General features: G+C 38.7%; 2 protein-coding genes across 5 annotated transcripts in view; one reads left to right on the top strand and one right to left on the bottom strand.

Annotated features, from left to right (window-relative positions):
• St13 (ST13 Hsp70 interacting protein) overlaps positions 1-17,722 on the bottom strand; it is a 52,084-nt gene that overhangs the window by 13,246 nt on the left and 21,116 nt on the right. For 2 of the 3 annotated variants that reach the window (XM_087213851.1, XM_087213852.1), the window contains 3 exons: positions 8,870-8,927; positions 6,693-6,768; positions 3,933-4,003 (listed from right to left, as the gene is read on the bottom strand). In XM_087213851.1, the coding sequence (XP_087069977.1) occupies positions 3,933-4,003; positions 6,693-6,768; positions 8,870-8,926 (204 nt within the window). In that variant the 5' untranslated portion in view covers position 8,927. Of the gene's footprint in view, positions 1-3,932; positions 4,004-6,692; positions 6,769-8,869; positions 8,928-14,721; positions 15,272-17,722 lie in introns of those variants that run through there. The other variant, XM_004845535.4, reaches the window with a different exon arrangement.
• Xpnpep3 (X-prolyl aminopeptidase 3) overlaps positions 15,292-17,722 on the top strand; it is a 61,195-nt gene continuing 58,764 nt past the window's right edge. The window contains exon 1 of one of the 2 annotated variants that reach the window (XM_004845537.4): positions 15,292-15,508. In XM_004845537.4, coding sequence (XP_004845594.1) covers positions 15,445-15,508 — 64 coding nt within the window. In that variant the 5' untranslated portion in view covers positions 15,292-15,444. The remainder of the gene's footprint in view (positions 15,509-17,722) is intronic. The other variant, XM_021258937.2, reaches the window with a different exon arrangement.

Genomic DNA, 17,722 nt, shown 5'->3' with positions numbered 1-17,722 from the left:
CGGTTAACTATATCCACTTTATAATCACAACTGTGTAAAATAGTTAAGTGGAGAGGCTGGGCATTTCATTGAGAGAATGAGTTGACAGGGAGGTCTAAGAATTGGAAGGAAAGGTGCAAACTATCTAGAAAATCCAAAGCAACTGTCAAGTTATTAGAGCTAGGAAGATAACTCAATAAAGGTGTCAGGTGCAAGAGTAATATACAAAAGACAAAAACCAGAGTTCCTAGCTGAATGGAGCAATGCATAGGTGTAATTCTAGCATTGTGGGAGTCTGAGGCAGGAGAACTGCAAATTCAAGCCTAAATTGGGCAATTCAGCAAAACCTTCTCAAAAAAACCAAACAAAACAAAAAACAGGGATGAGGATATAGCTTGGCAAGCACACAGACACTCACATACACATTCCACAAAAACTTAGCCACACCACAAACTGAAACTATTAAGTGCAGTTTCTAAGATCATACAAGACCTTCATGGGGGAAAAACCTAAAATTCTATTAAAGAACAAAAAAAGACTTCAAGAAACTTTGATATGTAACATGTTCATGGAAAAGAGATGACTGTGCATATTTCAATGTACCTTCAACTTAATAAATGCAAGCAATTCCAACAAAACTCCTTTGACAAAATTTTTTAAGATTTTAAGAAAAACATTTTTACCAGATAGTAAGACATTCTATACAAAGCTAGGGTAATTTTAGAAAATTACTAAAAGAAAGAAAAGACCTAGCCAAGTATGGTAGCACACACTTGTAATCCTAGTACTTGAGAGGACTGTCGGGAGGGGTCATTTTGAGTTTAAGGCCAGCCTGTGCTACACAGTGAATTTAAGGCTTGCCTAAATCTCATAAGGAGATCCTGTCTCAAAACAAAAGATCCGCCTCCTGCCTCAAAAGCTCAAGCTCCCGAGTTCAATTCAGTACCAAAACAAACAAAAGAAGACTTCTGCTTAGGCAGCATGGCATACATCAGTGGTGGCAAACTTACAGCATACCTGTTAGCATGTTTTTCTTTTAACACAAAAGATATTAACATAGAGCTGGTTTTTTCTAAACTAAAACCTCGGTATTCGGGTTTAATTGTAGTGTCGGCACTTTGAGATAAATAAGTGGGTTTTGAGACAAGGTCTCCTATGTACTCCTGGCTGGCCTTGAACTATGTACCCCAAGCTGGCCTCAAACTCATGGGGGATCCTCCTGCCTCAGCCTCCTGAGTGGTGGGATTACAGGTGTGCAAAAATGAGGGTTTGGGGTTGCAGTTTGACACTCAGCCATCACTGGCATATGATACCCTGAAAAGTCTAAAAGCAATCAAATCATTTTTGCTCTAACAATGTAGATATCTTCAAACAAGACTGGATGAAGGCTGAAATTCAGTGAGGTAGCCAAGAGTTCAATTTGCTTCCACCCTTTTAGCAGTGTCAAATCTAGCACCTTACAATTTTTTTTTTTGGTACCAGGGATCAAACTCAGGACCTTGAACTTGCAAGGCAGGCAGGGGAACCACTGAGCTAAATCCCCAGCCCACAATTTTTTTTTTGAGGGAAATGCAGGACACTGGAGGCAAAGTAAAGATTCAGATGAAGAGAAAGTAGACAATCTAACCAGACATTGCCCAAATAAGTCTTGAGCTCCAAATATCTACACAGGCAAATATAATTGTAAATCAAAAATAAACCTGTCCCACACAAAGGGTCAGTCAAATGCAGAAGAGGAAAAAAAAATTTCTCCTGAAAATTTCAAAACCACGAGCCAGACTGTTCATTCACCTGCAGATCCACATTACCTGGTTACTAAACAAATACATAAAAATATCATCCTGACAATTTAAAGTGGCCCTTGAGCTGGTAGTGCCAATTCTGAGCTTTGTTAGAAGCAAATATATTTCTTTTTGGAAGAACCTACTTTCTAGCCAGACCTCAAACTTTCCACAGGTGAAGTTCTAAAGGACTCATTGTCAAAATCATACACACACACACACACAAGTAATCAAGGTACTACTGTGGACAAGAGCTAGAAAAAATGAAAGAATATGACTAGCAAAAACCCAACAAAGCATTTAATGTGTTTAATAAATGCAAACTCTGAAAATGAGTAAAGAGCAACAGACTTAGAAATAACCAAGACTTTCAGCAAAAGTTTCAAAATGAAAACCATAAATATTCCAATTCAATCACCAACAGGATAGACACAGTCAGCATAGTGATACAATAAATAGATAAAGCTTTACAGTAAAAAAGGTTAACATATGTCTAATCAGTGTTCCAGAATAAGAGAACAGAGAATGGGGGAAGATGTGACATTTGAAAGATAACAGAAGAAAATGCTCCAGCACTAAAGAATGCTACAACCCTAGAATTTAAGATGCTCAACAAATCCCAAGCAAAATACAGCACACTGAGGTTAAAACAATCCCATTCAAAAAACAAGCATACATTTTCTAGACAGTTCATGTCAACTTGAGGGAATTATATCCTCCCCCTATCTTGTTTTAAGTTTAATGCAATTCTAATGGGGGCAGGTGGACCCAATTTTTAAAAAAAGGAGACGTGACATCTGGTCCTAAACTTTATATGGAAAACACAAAAGCCGAATGACAGCCCCTAAAAGACCCAGTCATATATGGAAACTATTATTTTAGCATTGGTGAGGAAAAGAATTCTTCAATAATGGTACTCCAAGTAAATTACAGGTGGAAAGCAAACATAAAATTTTCAGAAGGGAAAACAATTTATTACAGCAAAGATAACACTGAGGTAACAAAAGCATAAAAAGAAAGTAACAATTTAACTGCATTAAAAGATACTGTTCATTGAGACAACATAAGAAAGTGAAGACAGCCACAAATAAGATATATGTAACACAGATAAAAATTGCTAGTGTCCAAAGTAGTAAAATGAACTAGAAATCAGCAAGAAAAAGACAAGGAACCTAGTGTAAAAATCGAGGAAAAAACTTCACACATGCATGTGAACAACTAAGATATTAGAATATACTCAATCTAATCAGAAATCAGGAAAATGCAAATTAAAGCTATGAGAACATAACTATTTCATACAAGACTGATAAAGATAAAAGCTGATGGTATCAAGTGCACAGGGTCAGGGATTTAGCTCAGCGTCTTGAGTTTGATCCCCGGTACCAAAAAAAAAGTGTAGAATACCAACAAATCTTTTAAGCTGCTATTACAATTAATATTTTCTGAACCTTTTTTTCTTATTAGCCACAAGCTTATTTTAGACACTTTTCTCTAATTTCCATTTCCCTTTTTTTTTTTGGTACCGGGGATTGAACTCAAATGCTTGCGCTTGCGCAGCAGGCGCGAAACCACTGAGCTAAATCCCCGGCCCTCCATCTCCCTATTTTAAAACTATATGTCAATGTGCCACAACTCTGAAGAACCACTAACCACGGTAATAACTATAATTTTTCTAAGTCCCAGCTCTCAAGGACAAACTTCCACCCTTTAAAGGCCCTTTGTGACAAACCATTTTGGAAAACAATGTAGCGTCAGATACCCCATTAAGAGGCAATTTTACCTGTAGATATATACTTTAGGTGGACTCTACAGCTTAACAGTCAAGCTAGAGAGAAATTTAAAGAGCAGGTATAGCAAATATAAACAGATTTCAGATACTGCTAGAGAATATGGCTTAAAAAAAACAGGAAGTTTTACAAATATTTTAGGTAGCAAAATAAACTGCTTGGCTAGCCAGGGATTTAGCTCAGTGGTTTTGCTGCCTGCTGCGCAAGCGCAAGGACCCGAGTTTGATCCCTGGTACCAAAAAAAAAAACCTGCTTGGCTAAATGTCTTCAGTCAGTGAAAGATTTAGTAAGTGCGTTTCCTGTAAAAGTCATGTCATAAAGTAATTCCAACACCAGGGAACTTCATATGCCTTACAATAAGCAGAAAATAAGTCACTGAACTTACCTCTACATTTTCATCTCCCATTTCTTGAGGGGTATCAGTGTCTGGTTCAATTACACCTTCATTGTCGATTTCTGCCAAAGTTGAGAAAAATCACAGTAAGACCTGTGCTGTACAATATAGTAGCCACAACCTATATGAAATTATCATAAATGCCCTTCTCCTTGGTTTTGTGAGGAGGGTCATGTTATGTAGTCCAGGCTGGCCTTGAACTCATTTATGTTGCCTAGATTCGCCTTGAATTTGCAATCCTTCTACGTCAGCCTCCCAGTGCCACCATGCCCTGCCAAAAACTAAAAAATGATGAACTATGGACAGTGCAACTGAAATGAGTATTTTAACTGTTATTTAAATATTAAAGTGCTGTAAATATCTCACTATTAAATATAACTTCACCATTTTCATAAGACTACCACTTTACTGTCACATTACGTCAAATACTTTTCATTGGATTGTAGAGGAAATGGAGTGTGGGTTGTAGTGCTACACATAAACACCACTGAGTGTCAACAAAATCATTCAGTTCAAATAATTTTCTGCATAATGATGTACTACAATGTAGTTTTACAAAATACTTTATGCAGATAACATAAGTTAACAATCAATTAGTACTAATTAAAACTTTTTAATATACCTACTTTCATTTTTAAAAACAATATGAACAAATTTTACTTTAAGATAAAAACATACTACTGACACAGAATCAAGTCTCAAGGCTAGTATTATTATTATTTTTTTTTTTTTAAGGCTAGTATTATAACCAAAACAGCAAGGACCAGGACCGGGGATTTAGCTCAATGGCACTAAGCCTGCCTCACAAGCGCAAGGTCCTGAGTTCAACTGCTGGTACGGGGGGGGGGGACACATCAAAACAAACAGTAAGGACCAAAAAGAAGTATAATGCAAATTTCATATTAAAGAACAAAACAACATATATAAAAACACCATTTTTTTTTTTTTTTTTGGTGCCAGGGATCAAACTCAGGACCTTGCACTTGCAAGGCAGGCACAGTGCCACTGAGCTAAATCCCTCCCGGCCTCAAAACACTTTAACATTAGTCAACTAAAATCAGAATTAGTATCTCTCCAAAAGATTTTCCTTTTTTTTTATTTTCTTAATGAGGCATAGTTAACATACATTGTATATATTTAAGACATACAATGTAATGCTTTTGATTTGGGGTACTATGGACTGAAGCTAGAGCCCTAGAGCCTTACCCAGCCACTAATCCACACCCCTGAGCATCGAATGAGTTGCTGTTATAAAGGTATACATCAGCCTACCATCTTTTTCTTTTTTTCCTGATGAAAACAAATTTTAAGTATACCATGTTAACTATAGTCATCAAGCTGTTCATTAGATCTCCAGAACTCAGCTTATAACTGAATGACCACATCCTTTCAAAAGAGCATAAAAAACAATTTTAATCCATCTTAAAAGAAATGGAGCTTGGGCCGGGGATTTAGCTCAGTGGTTCGGCCACCTGCCTCGAAAGCGCAAGGTTCTGAGTTTGATCCCCGGTACCCCAAAAAAAGGAGCTCGTCTAATTATGAAATAGGTTGATCTGTGTACATAAAATGCTTTTTGATGGAGCACTAGTAAAAAATTATTATTGCAATTATGAAAATTATAAGACTAAAAGGCATTTCACAAAAAATTGGAAAGATCATCAATTAACCCCTCCAAATAACCTTTCTAACAATATCAAAGATGAACTGATTTGCTAAGTGTGGTGGCGCAAACCTGAAATCCCACCATGGGGAGGCTGAGGCAGGAGGATCACCAAGAGTTTGTGGCCAGCTTAGAATACACAATGAATTCAAGGCCAGCCCAAACTATACAGTGGGACCTTGTCTCTTTAAAAAAAAAAAAATTACCTGATTCAAATTAGAAAAACTGCAAATATTTTTCTTCAGCATTTAATAGGTTCTGTGACATAAACAACTGGCCCATTATCAGGGTATATTTTAATTTAATACACCGATTATTAATTAGGCCTAAAAAAACTCATGGCATGGGCTGGGGATTTAGCTCAGTGGTTCCACTGCCTGCCTCAAAAGCACAAGGACCTGAGTTCAATCCCTGATACCAAAGAAAAAAACAAAAAACCTCATGGCATGAGTAACAACACTAAGTATGAACCAGTTTTGCCACCATGGATGCCATTACTAAAAAAAAATAATTTGTTACTCCAATTAGTTATTAGAAAAAATTTTAAAGTATGTTTAGCCAGGTGTGGTAGTGCATGCCTATAATCCCAGCACTTGAGAGGCTGAGGAAGGAGGACTGCTTCAAGTTTGAGGCCACCCTGGGCTACACAGTAAGTTCAGGGCTAGCCTAAACTACACAGGAGATCCTACCAAAAAAAAAAATATATATATGTTTAGAACAACTCGATGTGACCCAACGTTTTCAAACGCAAATGTCATGAAGTCTGTATTATTTCCAATGAAAATCTAACATCTGAATTGAGTGATATCACATATGTGAAATACACTCTTGATTCTGAAGGATTAATATGAACCAGGAGAAAAATAAGTCTTTATATAATTTATGATTGTTACATGGATATTAATATTTACACCAATGTATGATTTATTAATTTAAAATATATCATCTTTTTACTTTTTAAAGTGTGGCTATTAGAAGACTGAGTTTCATTTGTAGCTCCTTAGTATCTTTATTACTGCTGATACAGTTAATTTTATAAAAATCAACACAGGATCACATAAAGTTAAAAATACAAACTACTGACTCCTCACCTAGATCACTTTCCTCACTTGATGGCTCATCTGTCTTTATGTTTTCCTCCGTCTTCTTACTATCTGTTTTTTCTTCCTAGCAAAGGGAAGGCAAACAGAGCTATCAGTGTTTAGTAACATATCCAACATATTCATACTAACATCTACAAATTTATGAGTAACTTCACATGCATTACATTTCAGTTGTTAATACTCCAGTTTCATTTTGATAAACTAATTTTTTGTTTGCATTTCTCCTTTTCAATTATAGGTCTAGTCCTATATCGAAATCTTGAAGATAATGCATTTTAGAACTTAAAAGTTCTTGGATTTTAGAAAATAAACACTCTGTAGATACCATGTACTATACATATAACACCCTTAATGGGAACTGCATCCTATGACTCTTCACAATAAAACAGATTATTTCTGCAAAATAAAGTTTGAACATTCACAGTAGTAGAAAGACTATAAATAGCTTGCTTCAGTGGTGTGCCTGTCATCCCAGCTACTTGGGAGACTGAGGCAGAAGGATTGCTTGAGCCATGAGTTTGAAACCAAAATGGGCCCAAGTTAAAAATAAATAAATAAAAATAAATATAAATAGACTAAATATAAATAGCCTCACGTCCATTCAGAAAATGTTTTACTACCAAATTTACTTTTCAAGTGATTTTCAATTTGGGAATTACAAGTATAGATCTGAATAACAGTAACATACAAACAAAAATTCAAAGAATTTAGAAGTGCACATGACGGAAAGCAAATTTTATTTCCATCCTAAAAGTAACCAGCGTTGGTTTCATATATACCCCATTCTAGGATATTCTCTACGTACATAAGAGACCTCTGCACTTTGCCTTTCAATCCAACAATGCTGTGTATCTTGGCACACACCATTATCGACTATGTCTATTCATTCAACTGTATGAGTATATCAGAAATTATTTAAGCTCCTTCTCCCTTTTTTAAAAATTGAAATTAAAGTCCTACCTTATTATATTTGTTGAGTCCCTACCAAATGTACAAATGATACACTTCAGCATATACTGAAATAATTATATTAATAATTATAATTCTAAAACAGCACATTTTATTAAAAAAAAATATTTTTACCAGGGACATAGGTTAAACAACTTTTGTCTCCACACAATGATCAAATGGCAAACAGGGACGACTTCAGAAAAAACTGTGATGACATCTAAAAAAGGGTAACTACTGGGCTGGGGATTTAGCTCAGTGGTTCCACCGCCTGCCTCCTAAGCACAAAGACCAGAGTTCGATCCCTGGTACCAAAAAAAAAAAAAAAGGTAACTACTCCATGGGCGGGTGTACCTTTTCTCATTTCACTTGTTCATAGCTGTAACTTCTATCTTCAAGTCCAAAATACACAAAAACAACAAATTTTCTAATCAGAAAACGCAAGAAAAAAATCTTTCAGGTATAAAAGCAGAAAATGGGAGAAATAAAAAATACAGTAAGCCCCAACTTCCTAGTTCTGTTTCAGGATAAACATTCCTAAATTGGATTCATTCCTAAGTCCAATAAAGTGAGTCTTATACAGTACACCTATGAAAAGTTTGCAACTTGAATTTCTTAAGTCCCCATACTGAACGGTTTTTTGGGTTTGACTTTTTTTAAGAGGATCTCACTGTCTTCCATAGGATGGTCTCACAACTCCTGGGATCAACTGCTCCTCCTGTCTTAGCCTCCTGTGCTGGACTACAGGTGTGTCCAACTTGAAGAAAGCATTCTTAAAAGTATGTTTTCCCCATCTCTAAACTTGAGCTACTGGCAATCTCCACCTTATTTTACTCACCCTTCTGCCCATTATGGTAGAATAACATCATAATTCATACTCAAAGTCATCCCTTAGACTCAAGGCAGAAAAAATTGAGAACCACTGACTTGAAATACTTGCTCATTTACTATGTAATGCATAAGCCACTGAGCTGGGCACTAAAACATTTATTTTAAGATACAGTAAACATCCTACTCCAAATTCTCAGTTTTCAATCAGCCTCCTGAGATTTGGTCCACACACAGAAATTTTACAAGGACAGATAAAACTCTTAAAATAATCCTATTTCCATGGGATATTAAGGAAATTGGCAGTAGTATTTTAAGAGCAAAAACATCTCCTAAAAAAATTCCAACAGTATTTTATCACTAAACACACAAACAAAATTAAAACTTACCTTGATATTTTCTTCTGATTTAGCTTTATGAGTAGCAGGTGGTACTTTACCCCCCATGCTTAAGAGAAAAAAAAATTGTTTAGCAAATTGAAATTCACTGAGTCAAGCAACATATTTATGCCTAAAAGATGTTTAGAAGACTATTCTTTCAAAATTTAAAATAAGCTTTCAATTAATTTGAATGCTTTATATTATTGTTAAGTTTTTTAATCCACTTAAAATTTTATTTTTAGCGTACTGGTTAATGGAACCCTGTCCCTTCCTTTATAAACCTAACAAAGTGGGGCACACCTTTGTAATCCCAGCACTGGGGAGGCAAAGGCAGAAGTATCACTGGGAATTTGAAGCCAACCTGGGCTACAGAGGGAGTTCAAGTCTAGCCTGAACTACATAGTAAGACACCGTCTCAAAAAACAAAACCAAACAAAAACCTAACAAACAAGGGCTGGGCATTTAGCTCAGTGGTTCTGGCACCTGCCTCACAAGCGCAAGGTCCCAAGTTCAATCCCAGGTACCAAAAAACAAAACAAAACAAAACAAAAAACACCTAACAAACATAATTATATGGCTTTTCCATGCCCATTCCTAGAGGAAAAATAAAAGGCAAAGAACTCAATATGCAATGACAAAATTATTCACATGAATTGTTAGCTTGGATTTCAGGAGTTATACTGGCCATGGTGATACACATCTGTAATCCCAGCACTCATGGAGGCTGAGGCAGGAGAATCTCAAATTTGAGCTCAGCCTGGGCAACTAATTCAAAAATGGTTGGGGGTGTGGCTCACTGCAAAGGTACAGCCAGTGCTGCCAAAAAAAAAAAAAAAAAAAAAAAGGCCAAAGGCCGAGGGTGTAGCTAAGTGTACAGACTGTGGTTTCATGTGAGGGGGAACTATAAGGATTCTTCTTGCTTATAGTCACATACCCTCCATATCAGATTTTCACCTCATCTCTAGACTGTACCCATTAACATTCCCTCTGGTCCTTCCAAACCCTTGTTTCTCAAATAGTCCAGAGCAACATCATAAATTACATGCATTTAATAAAAACAAAAGACTCAGAGAATTAATGTTATATGCTCCAACTGGTGTAGATCCTGAAGCATATGAGCTGTATTCCAAGGGTCCGGTGGCTAAGGTCACAAACAACAAACCAGCAGCCACAACAAAAAACCATTAACTTCTATATAAATCAAGGATTATATGCCTTAGAAAACAGAAAGGGACCTGTTCTAAAATACCATTGAGATTTTGAAGCTTTCATAGCTACAGTTGTTATATCCACATTTACATTCATGTCAGTTGGGTGGCATATGTGGGAATAGAATATATGCAAGTTAAATTTAAATCTGTACCAATTTTCCAAAGTTCTTTTTACCAATGTACACTTATCAGCAATGTATGATAATTCTAATTGTTATACACTTGGTCAACAGTTATTGTTCACTCTTAAAATTTTTAGCCTTTCTCATGTGTCTGTGGGATCTTACTGTGTTGAGCCCTTTTTTATAAATGTATTGGCTATTCCTTAACAAAGTTCTATTCTCCTTCAGCTTTCTATCAGGTTGCCTTTATTTGTTGATGTTCTTTCTTTATTCTATGTGAGTTCTCTGTCAGTTTTATGTATTGCAAATATTTTTTCTCACCTTGTGGTTTGGCTTTTCACTCCAAAATCTTTTTTCTCAGTCCTGAGGATCAAACCCAGGGCCTTCCACTGTGCTACACCCTCAGCCTTTCTGTGACATAGGGCCTCCCTAAGTTGTCCAGGCTGAACTTAAACTTGTGCTCTTCCTGAGTAGCTGGGGTTACAGGCAATCACAGGCATACACAACAGTGACTAGCTCTTAATATTTTTTGATGAATGTTCTTTTGGAACCAGGGATCGAACTCAGGACCTTGCACTTGCAAGGCAGCAGTGGCACCACTGAGCTAAATCCCCAGCTCCTGATAAATTTAACATAAAGCATAAATGTAATACAGCAGGACCAGGGATTTAGCTCAGTGATTCCACTGCCTGACTCTAAAGCATAAGGTCCTGAGTTCGATCCCCAGTACCAAAAAAAAAGTACTGCACCAAATAAAATGAAAATAAACAAAATTTGGAATCTTACAAGCACCATTTTGCTCCCAAAAAAGTACATACTTTCTATTCTGTTTAATATATTACTAAAAATCAATCACTCAGTATCTTGAAAAAGATCATTACATGATCCCAAACATCATAGTAATATGATTTAAAGAAACACATGTCTAAAAAAAAATAAAATTCACCAGGGATTTAGCTCAGTGCTTCTGCTGCCTGCCTCACAAGCTCAAGGTCCCAAGTTCGATTCCCGTACAAAAATAAAATAAAATAAAATAAAATTCTTTTCCATAGGAAAATCTTTTTCAAAAGCACACAGTAATCAAACACTAGCTCTGTGTGCTTAAATTTTAATGAAGACACAGGGCTTCTTAAGCTGTATTTTTCCTGTTTCAAAATGCAGCATCACGAATGTATTTAGAGTAACATCCAAACATAGTCTCAACAGTCTAACTTTGTGAAGTGATATTCCTGCCAAGAAATGTAGTAAGCTAAATCTAATTCTAAGAAAAGATCAGACAAACACAATGTAAGGGGAAATTTTACAAACAACTGGCTTGTAATATTCAAACTGTCAAAACCATAAAGTCAAGGTGTGAGTGAAAAACTGTTTTACAATGAAGGAAATGAGTCATGACAACCAAATGCAACATGTTCCTGTGTGTGGTGGTGCACGCCTTTAATCCCAGCACTCCGGAGGCTGAGGCAGGAGGATGGCATCAAGTTTGAGGCCAACCTGGGCTATGCAATGAGTTCAGGGCCAGCCTGAACTACAAAGGGAGATCCTGACTCAAAAAGCAAAATAAAATAACCAAAAACAAACAAACAAAAAAAGCAACATGTAATTCTGAGAATTAGGTAGTATTAATGTATCCTTATTAGTTTCCTGAGTTTGATGGTTGCATTGTAGAAACTGTCTTTGTTTATAGAAAATACTCCAAGATGTTGGGGGCGGGGCATAATGTTGGCAGCTTACACTCAAATAGTTCAGGAAAAATGGATCATTGTACTATACAGTACTTGCAATTTTTCTTTGAGCCAGAAGTTGTTCCAAAAATACAAAAATTAAGTACAAGAGGGTTTATTCATAAACTAGATCTAGAGTTTCTCAAATTTCAAATTCTAGTTCACTTTTTTTTTTTTTTGGTACTGAAGATCGAACTTGGGACCTCGTGCTTGCGAGGTAGGCACCAGAACCACTGAGCTAAATCCCTGGCCCTCTCATTCACTATTGTAAGTTAACACCAATTTATAGGTACAGATGTTCCAATTAAAACTTCCAAGATTAAGAATACAGTGGTTTCCTGCCAGATATTGCCATTTAGACTTCAACAGAATAGGTTTTTATTCATACCATCAAGTAGGGGTGGTGCAGAGACCTTCCTCAGAGGATCACAAGACTCCATTCATCATTCTTTTAATTTGAGAATTAAAACTTTCAATCTGGGGCCGGGGATTTAGCTCAGTGGTTCCACCGCCTGCCCTGCAAGCGCAAGGACCCAAATTCGATCCCTGGTACCAAAAAAAACAACTTTCAACCTGCTTTGTGCTGTAATTATTTATATAGAATGTCCAACAAACTGAGTGTTATATTCTGAATTCTGTACTGTGGGTAGAAATGCAATCTTTACATTTCTTCTAAACTATTTACTAAAAGCATGTGTCATGCACTGCACTGGAGAGAATACATAGAAACTGCACTTGACTTTAATTAATAATCAAACAAACTGATAAAAGGACACACAAGATACAAAGTAGACAAAGTTATTAAATAGGAAAAAAAATGTCAGACATTGCTTCTCCTTTAAAAGAGTAAAACAAACTGGGCCTAGTGGTACATGCCTGTAATCCCAACTACTCTGGAAGGCTGAGGCAGGAGGATTCCAAATTCAAGATCAGGTAAGGTGACTTTGCATGCATGACCTAATCTCCAATTTTTAAAAAAGGACTGGAGATGTTGCTCAGCACAAGACTGCTTGCCTAGCATACCCTAGGCCTTGGATTTTAGTCTCAGTACTAGATAAAAAGGGTAAAACAAAACAAGCAGGTTGTGGTGGCGCACACCTGTGATCCCAGCAGGCTGAGGCAGGCAGATCAATCACTATGAGTTCCAGGCCAGCCTGGGCTCCATAGTGAGTTCATGGCCAGCCTGAACCTCATAGCGAGGCCATTTCAAACAAACATACATCTCAAAATAAATTTGTGGAGAACAACACAGTCTTTCTGTGTTCCCACTATTCAGATTTCTTGTTCATATTTCTTTTTGTACAATTTAAAGTTATTAAACTAATAAATTTTGACATCAAATAAAACTTTGCTAAAACCATGATAGCCATTATAGCAAATGGTTTAAGCCATTAAGCAAATAAACTATGAGGGAGAGAACTCCAAAGTGGTTTCAACTCAGGAATCCAGTAATAACTGTATTAGTTTTTCTAGACCTCAGTCATCTTCACCTTCAGCCCAACCTACCACCATCGTGGACTGCTATGAATACAAGGCGAGTAACTGATACAAACCCAATTAAAAGCCTCAGAGTCCATGAAAATGAAAGTTCAAATTTAGATAAAAATAAAGAGATAAGCGAGGCGAGGGTGGCACACGTCTATAATCCTAGCACTTATGAGGCTGAGGCAGGCCAATCACTGGGAATTCAAGGCCAGCATGGGCTACATAGTGAGTTTAAGGACACCCTGAACTACATAGCAAGACTGTCTTTAATTTAAAAAACCCAAAAAACGTGTGTGTGTGTGTATATATATTATATATGTGATCTGCTTATCAAGGAAAGAAAGATACACAAACACGTCAAACTAAGTAATGTGAAGGAAGATTAAGAAAATTAAAGGGAAATACCCAGATTGAAAAGATAAACTGTAATCTCTTTTTAAATTCACCACTAGTAATGAGGAAGACGCTGGCAGCTCTCCCACTCCACCCATTTGCTGGGGATTGAACACTGGTCCGAGACCTGCTAGTAGTGATGTTTAAAAAAGAATCACCTCCTGGAGGTATACTTTCTTCTTTTTCTTTGGGTGCTCCTCCAATAAACAGCTAGTATCTACTACAAAATAAAACATGATATTTATTCATCTATACTTCCAAATAGAGAGTACTGTTTCCAGTAGTTGGCACAATGCCCCTTGCATTAATTCTTTGTGCGTAGGGAAGTAAAAGGCAAGGTAAAGATAAGAATATATCTTCGAAACACGCTGGTCCACCAAAAAAAATCATTTTCCTTAAAGCGTCTGTGGAGATAGCACTGCCACTAATGGAAGTACAACAAACGACTCCCAAGATAATTCTACGCAGATAGAATCACTGTAAGGTAAAACCAATCAGTTATCTAATTATAATTTATTGAACTATCCTTACAACACTATTTAAAAGGATGAGGCATAAAAACGCTCCAATGTGCCAACGCGACCTACACAGGACGCCAGAGAATTAAAGAAAAACTCCCCACGCGACAGCCAAGTTTTGCACTTCTCGCCCCAATTCCTGCACCACTCCCGTCCCCAGGCCCCAGGGCCCCGCAATCGTCTGCATTTACTTCGCGCGAGACGCACGCCTGGAGGCCTCAGGGTGCGGGGAGCCCAGTTCTGTCCCACGCTCGCGATCCTCCGGCAACTCGAAGTCGCCTCCCTTCCAGGCTAGAGAGCGGGGTCACCGAGCGGTTCCGATTCCTCTCCTCTCTGCGCCGCGCCAGCTTGGGCCCAGCTCCCCCTCTTCCCGCTCCAACGGTCACTGGGCCTGGGCCCGGGTCTCACCTCTCCACCCACTCCCTCAGGAAGCGCATCTCCTCTGTGTGCAGGACGCTCGGATCTTGCTTACACATTTTCACGAAAGCCCGAAGCTCGTTTACTTTGCGGGGATCCATGGTAGGCAGACTATGGTCAGTGGCTGCTCAGGAGGCTGCGACCGGATCCCAAGCCCAGGCGCTGGCTCGGCGAGACCGCGTAGAAGGGGGCGGTTGCCGCGAGGCCGACCAAACTAGAACCTCCCCATTCGCTGGCTCCTCCCCTCAACGGCCTCGTGACCCTGGGTCCTTCCCTTGCTCATTCCTACGCCTTCTATCTCTGCTCCTGCGCACTGGCTAGAACCTTCTAGAAGTGTGGCTGTTCGTGCTCTTGCCTGCCTCTCTACACAAACATTCTTACACTATCGAACCAGTTGCCAGGAAGGGTCAAGCGGTGTACGTAGACGCTTTCAGACGGGCAGGAGGCACTAGCTCCTCCAGGGAGCCTTTTAGAATCGGATGTTCTGTGAATGGGGACATTAAATGGATCGACGCAGAGAATAAAAAGCGCCTCGGTCCGAGCACCAGGCTCAGGCGTGACGTCAGCATCCTGCGCCGCCCGGAATGAAAGCCCGCCAGCGGCGCCGGCCGGAAGGGGTGGAGGCGTTGGCCTGGTTCCTTGGCTACGCGGTTCTGCAGGAGGCTGTTTCCTGCGCTGATTTTCTCTCCCTTCCTGACTCGTGAGCTGGCAGTTATGCCTTGGCTGCTCTCAACTCTCAAGCTGATTCCCGCCGTCCCAAGCGCACGCGGTTTCTCAGGTTAGACTTTCCTCCCACGGTGTCCCCTCAGAAGCCTGAGGTGCCCAGTGGGATCCGAGTTGGCCTCAGTCGGTCCCTGGTTCTACGGACCCTTCTCCTGCTGGGGCCTCCGTGGACTTCATCTTTACCGGCTACTCCTGGAAAAGGGTGGGCCCTGTGCTCTTTCTACATGAGATTCTGGGAAGCTGAAATGACTGCCCAGAGAAAAGTGTGTGCCATCCCCCCGAGGGACTGTCTTCAGAGTTACTCGGACTCAAGTTGTCTAATCACACTTGTTTAAGTGATAAAATCACACCGTTTAGCTCTTGTTTCTGTTGGGTCAACATAAAATCCTATTTTCATGTTTTCAAAGAGTTGATTCAGAAGCTGGCCCCAGAATGCACAAGAACATGTTTAGTACCACACATCTTCTGGGCAGTTCCTCTCAGAAGAGCTGGGAATACTCCGGGTCTTTTTATATCTGAAACTTTTTGTAATGACAAAATGAAGGAGCCCAGGAATAAGGGGAACCATGCTTTCTTGGATGTGCTCTACTTTGAATCATTAATGTGATGAATATGAAGTTTAAATAGTGAAAACTGAATCATCTACTTTGCAGTCAGATCTGCCACTGGATTATATTTCAGTTTGGGGAGCCAGTATGTGAACTAATGCATATGATATTTGACATGAAAGCTATGTCTTGGCATTTATGATGATGTACTTGGATTCACTGAAAGTGAAATGAAATGTTAATTACAAATACTTATTTTTTTTCTTCTACTTCTTTCTGTAAAAAAATCACTAGCCGGGCATGGTGGCATGTGCCTGTAATCCCAGCAGTCAGGAGGCTGAGGCAGAAGGATTGCCAGGAATTCGAGGTCATCCTCCTGGGCTATATAGTGAGTTCAAGGCCAGCCTAAACTGCATAGAGAGACCCTCTTTTTTTTTTTTTTTTTTTTTTTTTTGGTACCAGGGATCAAACTTGGGACCTTCCGCTTGCAAGGCAGGTGGCGGAACCACTGAGCTAAATCCCCGGCCCAATGTGAAACCCTGTCTTTAAAAAAAAAAAATCACTGTTCACTGCACAAAACTTGCTCATCAATTCTAATACATATTAAAGCTGCATGCAAAAATCTATCCTGGTTGGAGTAGGTGAAAAGATATATGATAGTTCAGTCTTAGTCACAGAGGCCACAACCTAAGGTTTTGAGCTGGAAGCATCCTTTGCTTATGACCTTTGATTTTGTTGAGGATGAGTGTAAAACTTCATTATTCAAGATTTAGGACTACATACTGAAGCAGGGTGTGATGGTGCACCCCTGTAATCCCAGCATTTGGGAAGCCAGGCAGGAAGTTCATTATGAATTCAAAGCCAGCCTCGGCTACATAATGAGTTCAAGGCCAGCCTGAACTACCTAACAAGACCCTGCCATAAAAAAAAGATTTCAGGACCGGGGACTTAGCTCAGTGGTGCTGCTGCCTGTCTTACAAGCTCAGGGTCCCAAGTTCGATCTCTGGTACCAAAAAAAAAAAAATTTCATTAGGTGGAGTGTGCTATTAACTTTATCTAGTCATCTGAGACAAGCAAAATAAAACATTAGTGATACATAAGTTGTATTTTAAAAATTAAATCATTTAAGATCAGTTTGATATTTGAAAGGGAAATAATGAAAAATTTAAAAATTATAAGTAGAGAGTACTTTTAAAAACCTATTCCCAGGTAATAGCTCATTCATGAAACACTGCACCAGCCAGGCATGGTGGCACACACCTGTGATCCCAGCACTCAAGAGGCTGAGGTAGGAGGATAGCTGTGAGTTCGAGGTCAGCCTGAACTACCTAGGGATACCCTGTCTCAAAAAGCACAAAGAAAAGCTAACTGGAAGAAAGGTGTCATTGTGGTAGAACAAGTGCAGAGGCACAGAACTCTGAAACAGTGGTCTGCACTAAGCATCTCAGTCATTTGGTATAGTTGGAGAAGCTTTTATGAAATACGTTCCTGGATATATTAATAGGTGTTACACTACAATGAATCTATGTTCAAATATTTACATTGCATGACAGGGAGATGTATTTTGGCAGTAATTTGCAAAAAGAAATTGACTGTGGAGCCCCTTTTCTGTGGTGAATCTTGAACTAGTAAACCTGGAACATATTTTGGAAACAATTAGGCTGTAGCATCGATAAGTACAAAGAGATGATAGAAAATCAAGTTGGGGGCCAGGGATTTAG

This window comes from Heterocephalus glaber, unplaced genomic scaffold (genome assembly GCF_053883595.1).
Source record: "Heterocephalus glaber isolate CG9 unplaced genomic scaffold, H.glaber_assembly_v1.0 deba00001444, whole genome shotgun sequence".
NCBI lineage: Eukaryota > Metazoa > Chordata > Mammalia > Rodentia > Bathyergidae > Heterocephalus > Heterocephalus glaber.
Note: the sequence above shows the minus strand (reverse complement) of the source record. Positions and strands in the feature narration are given on the sequence as shown.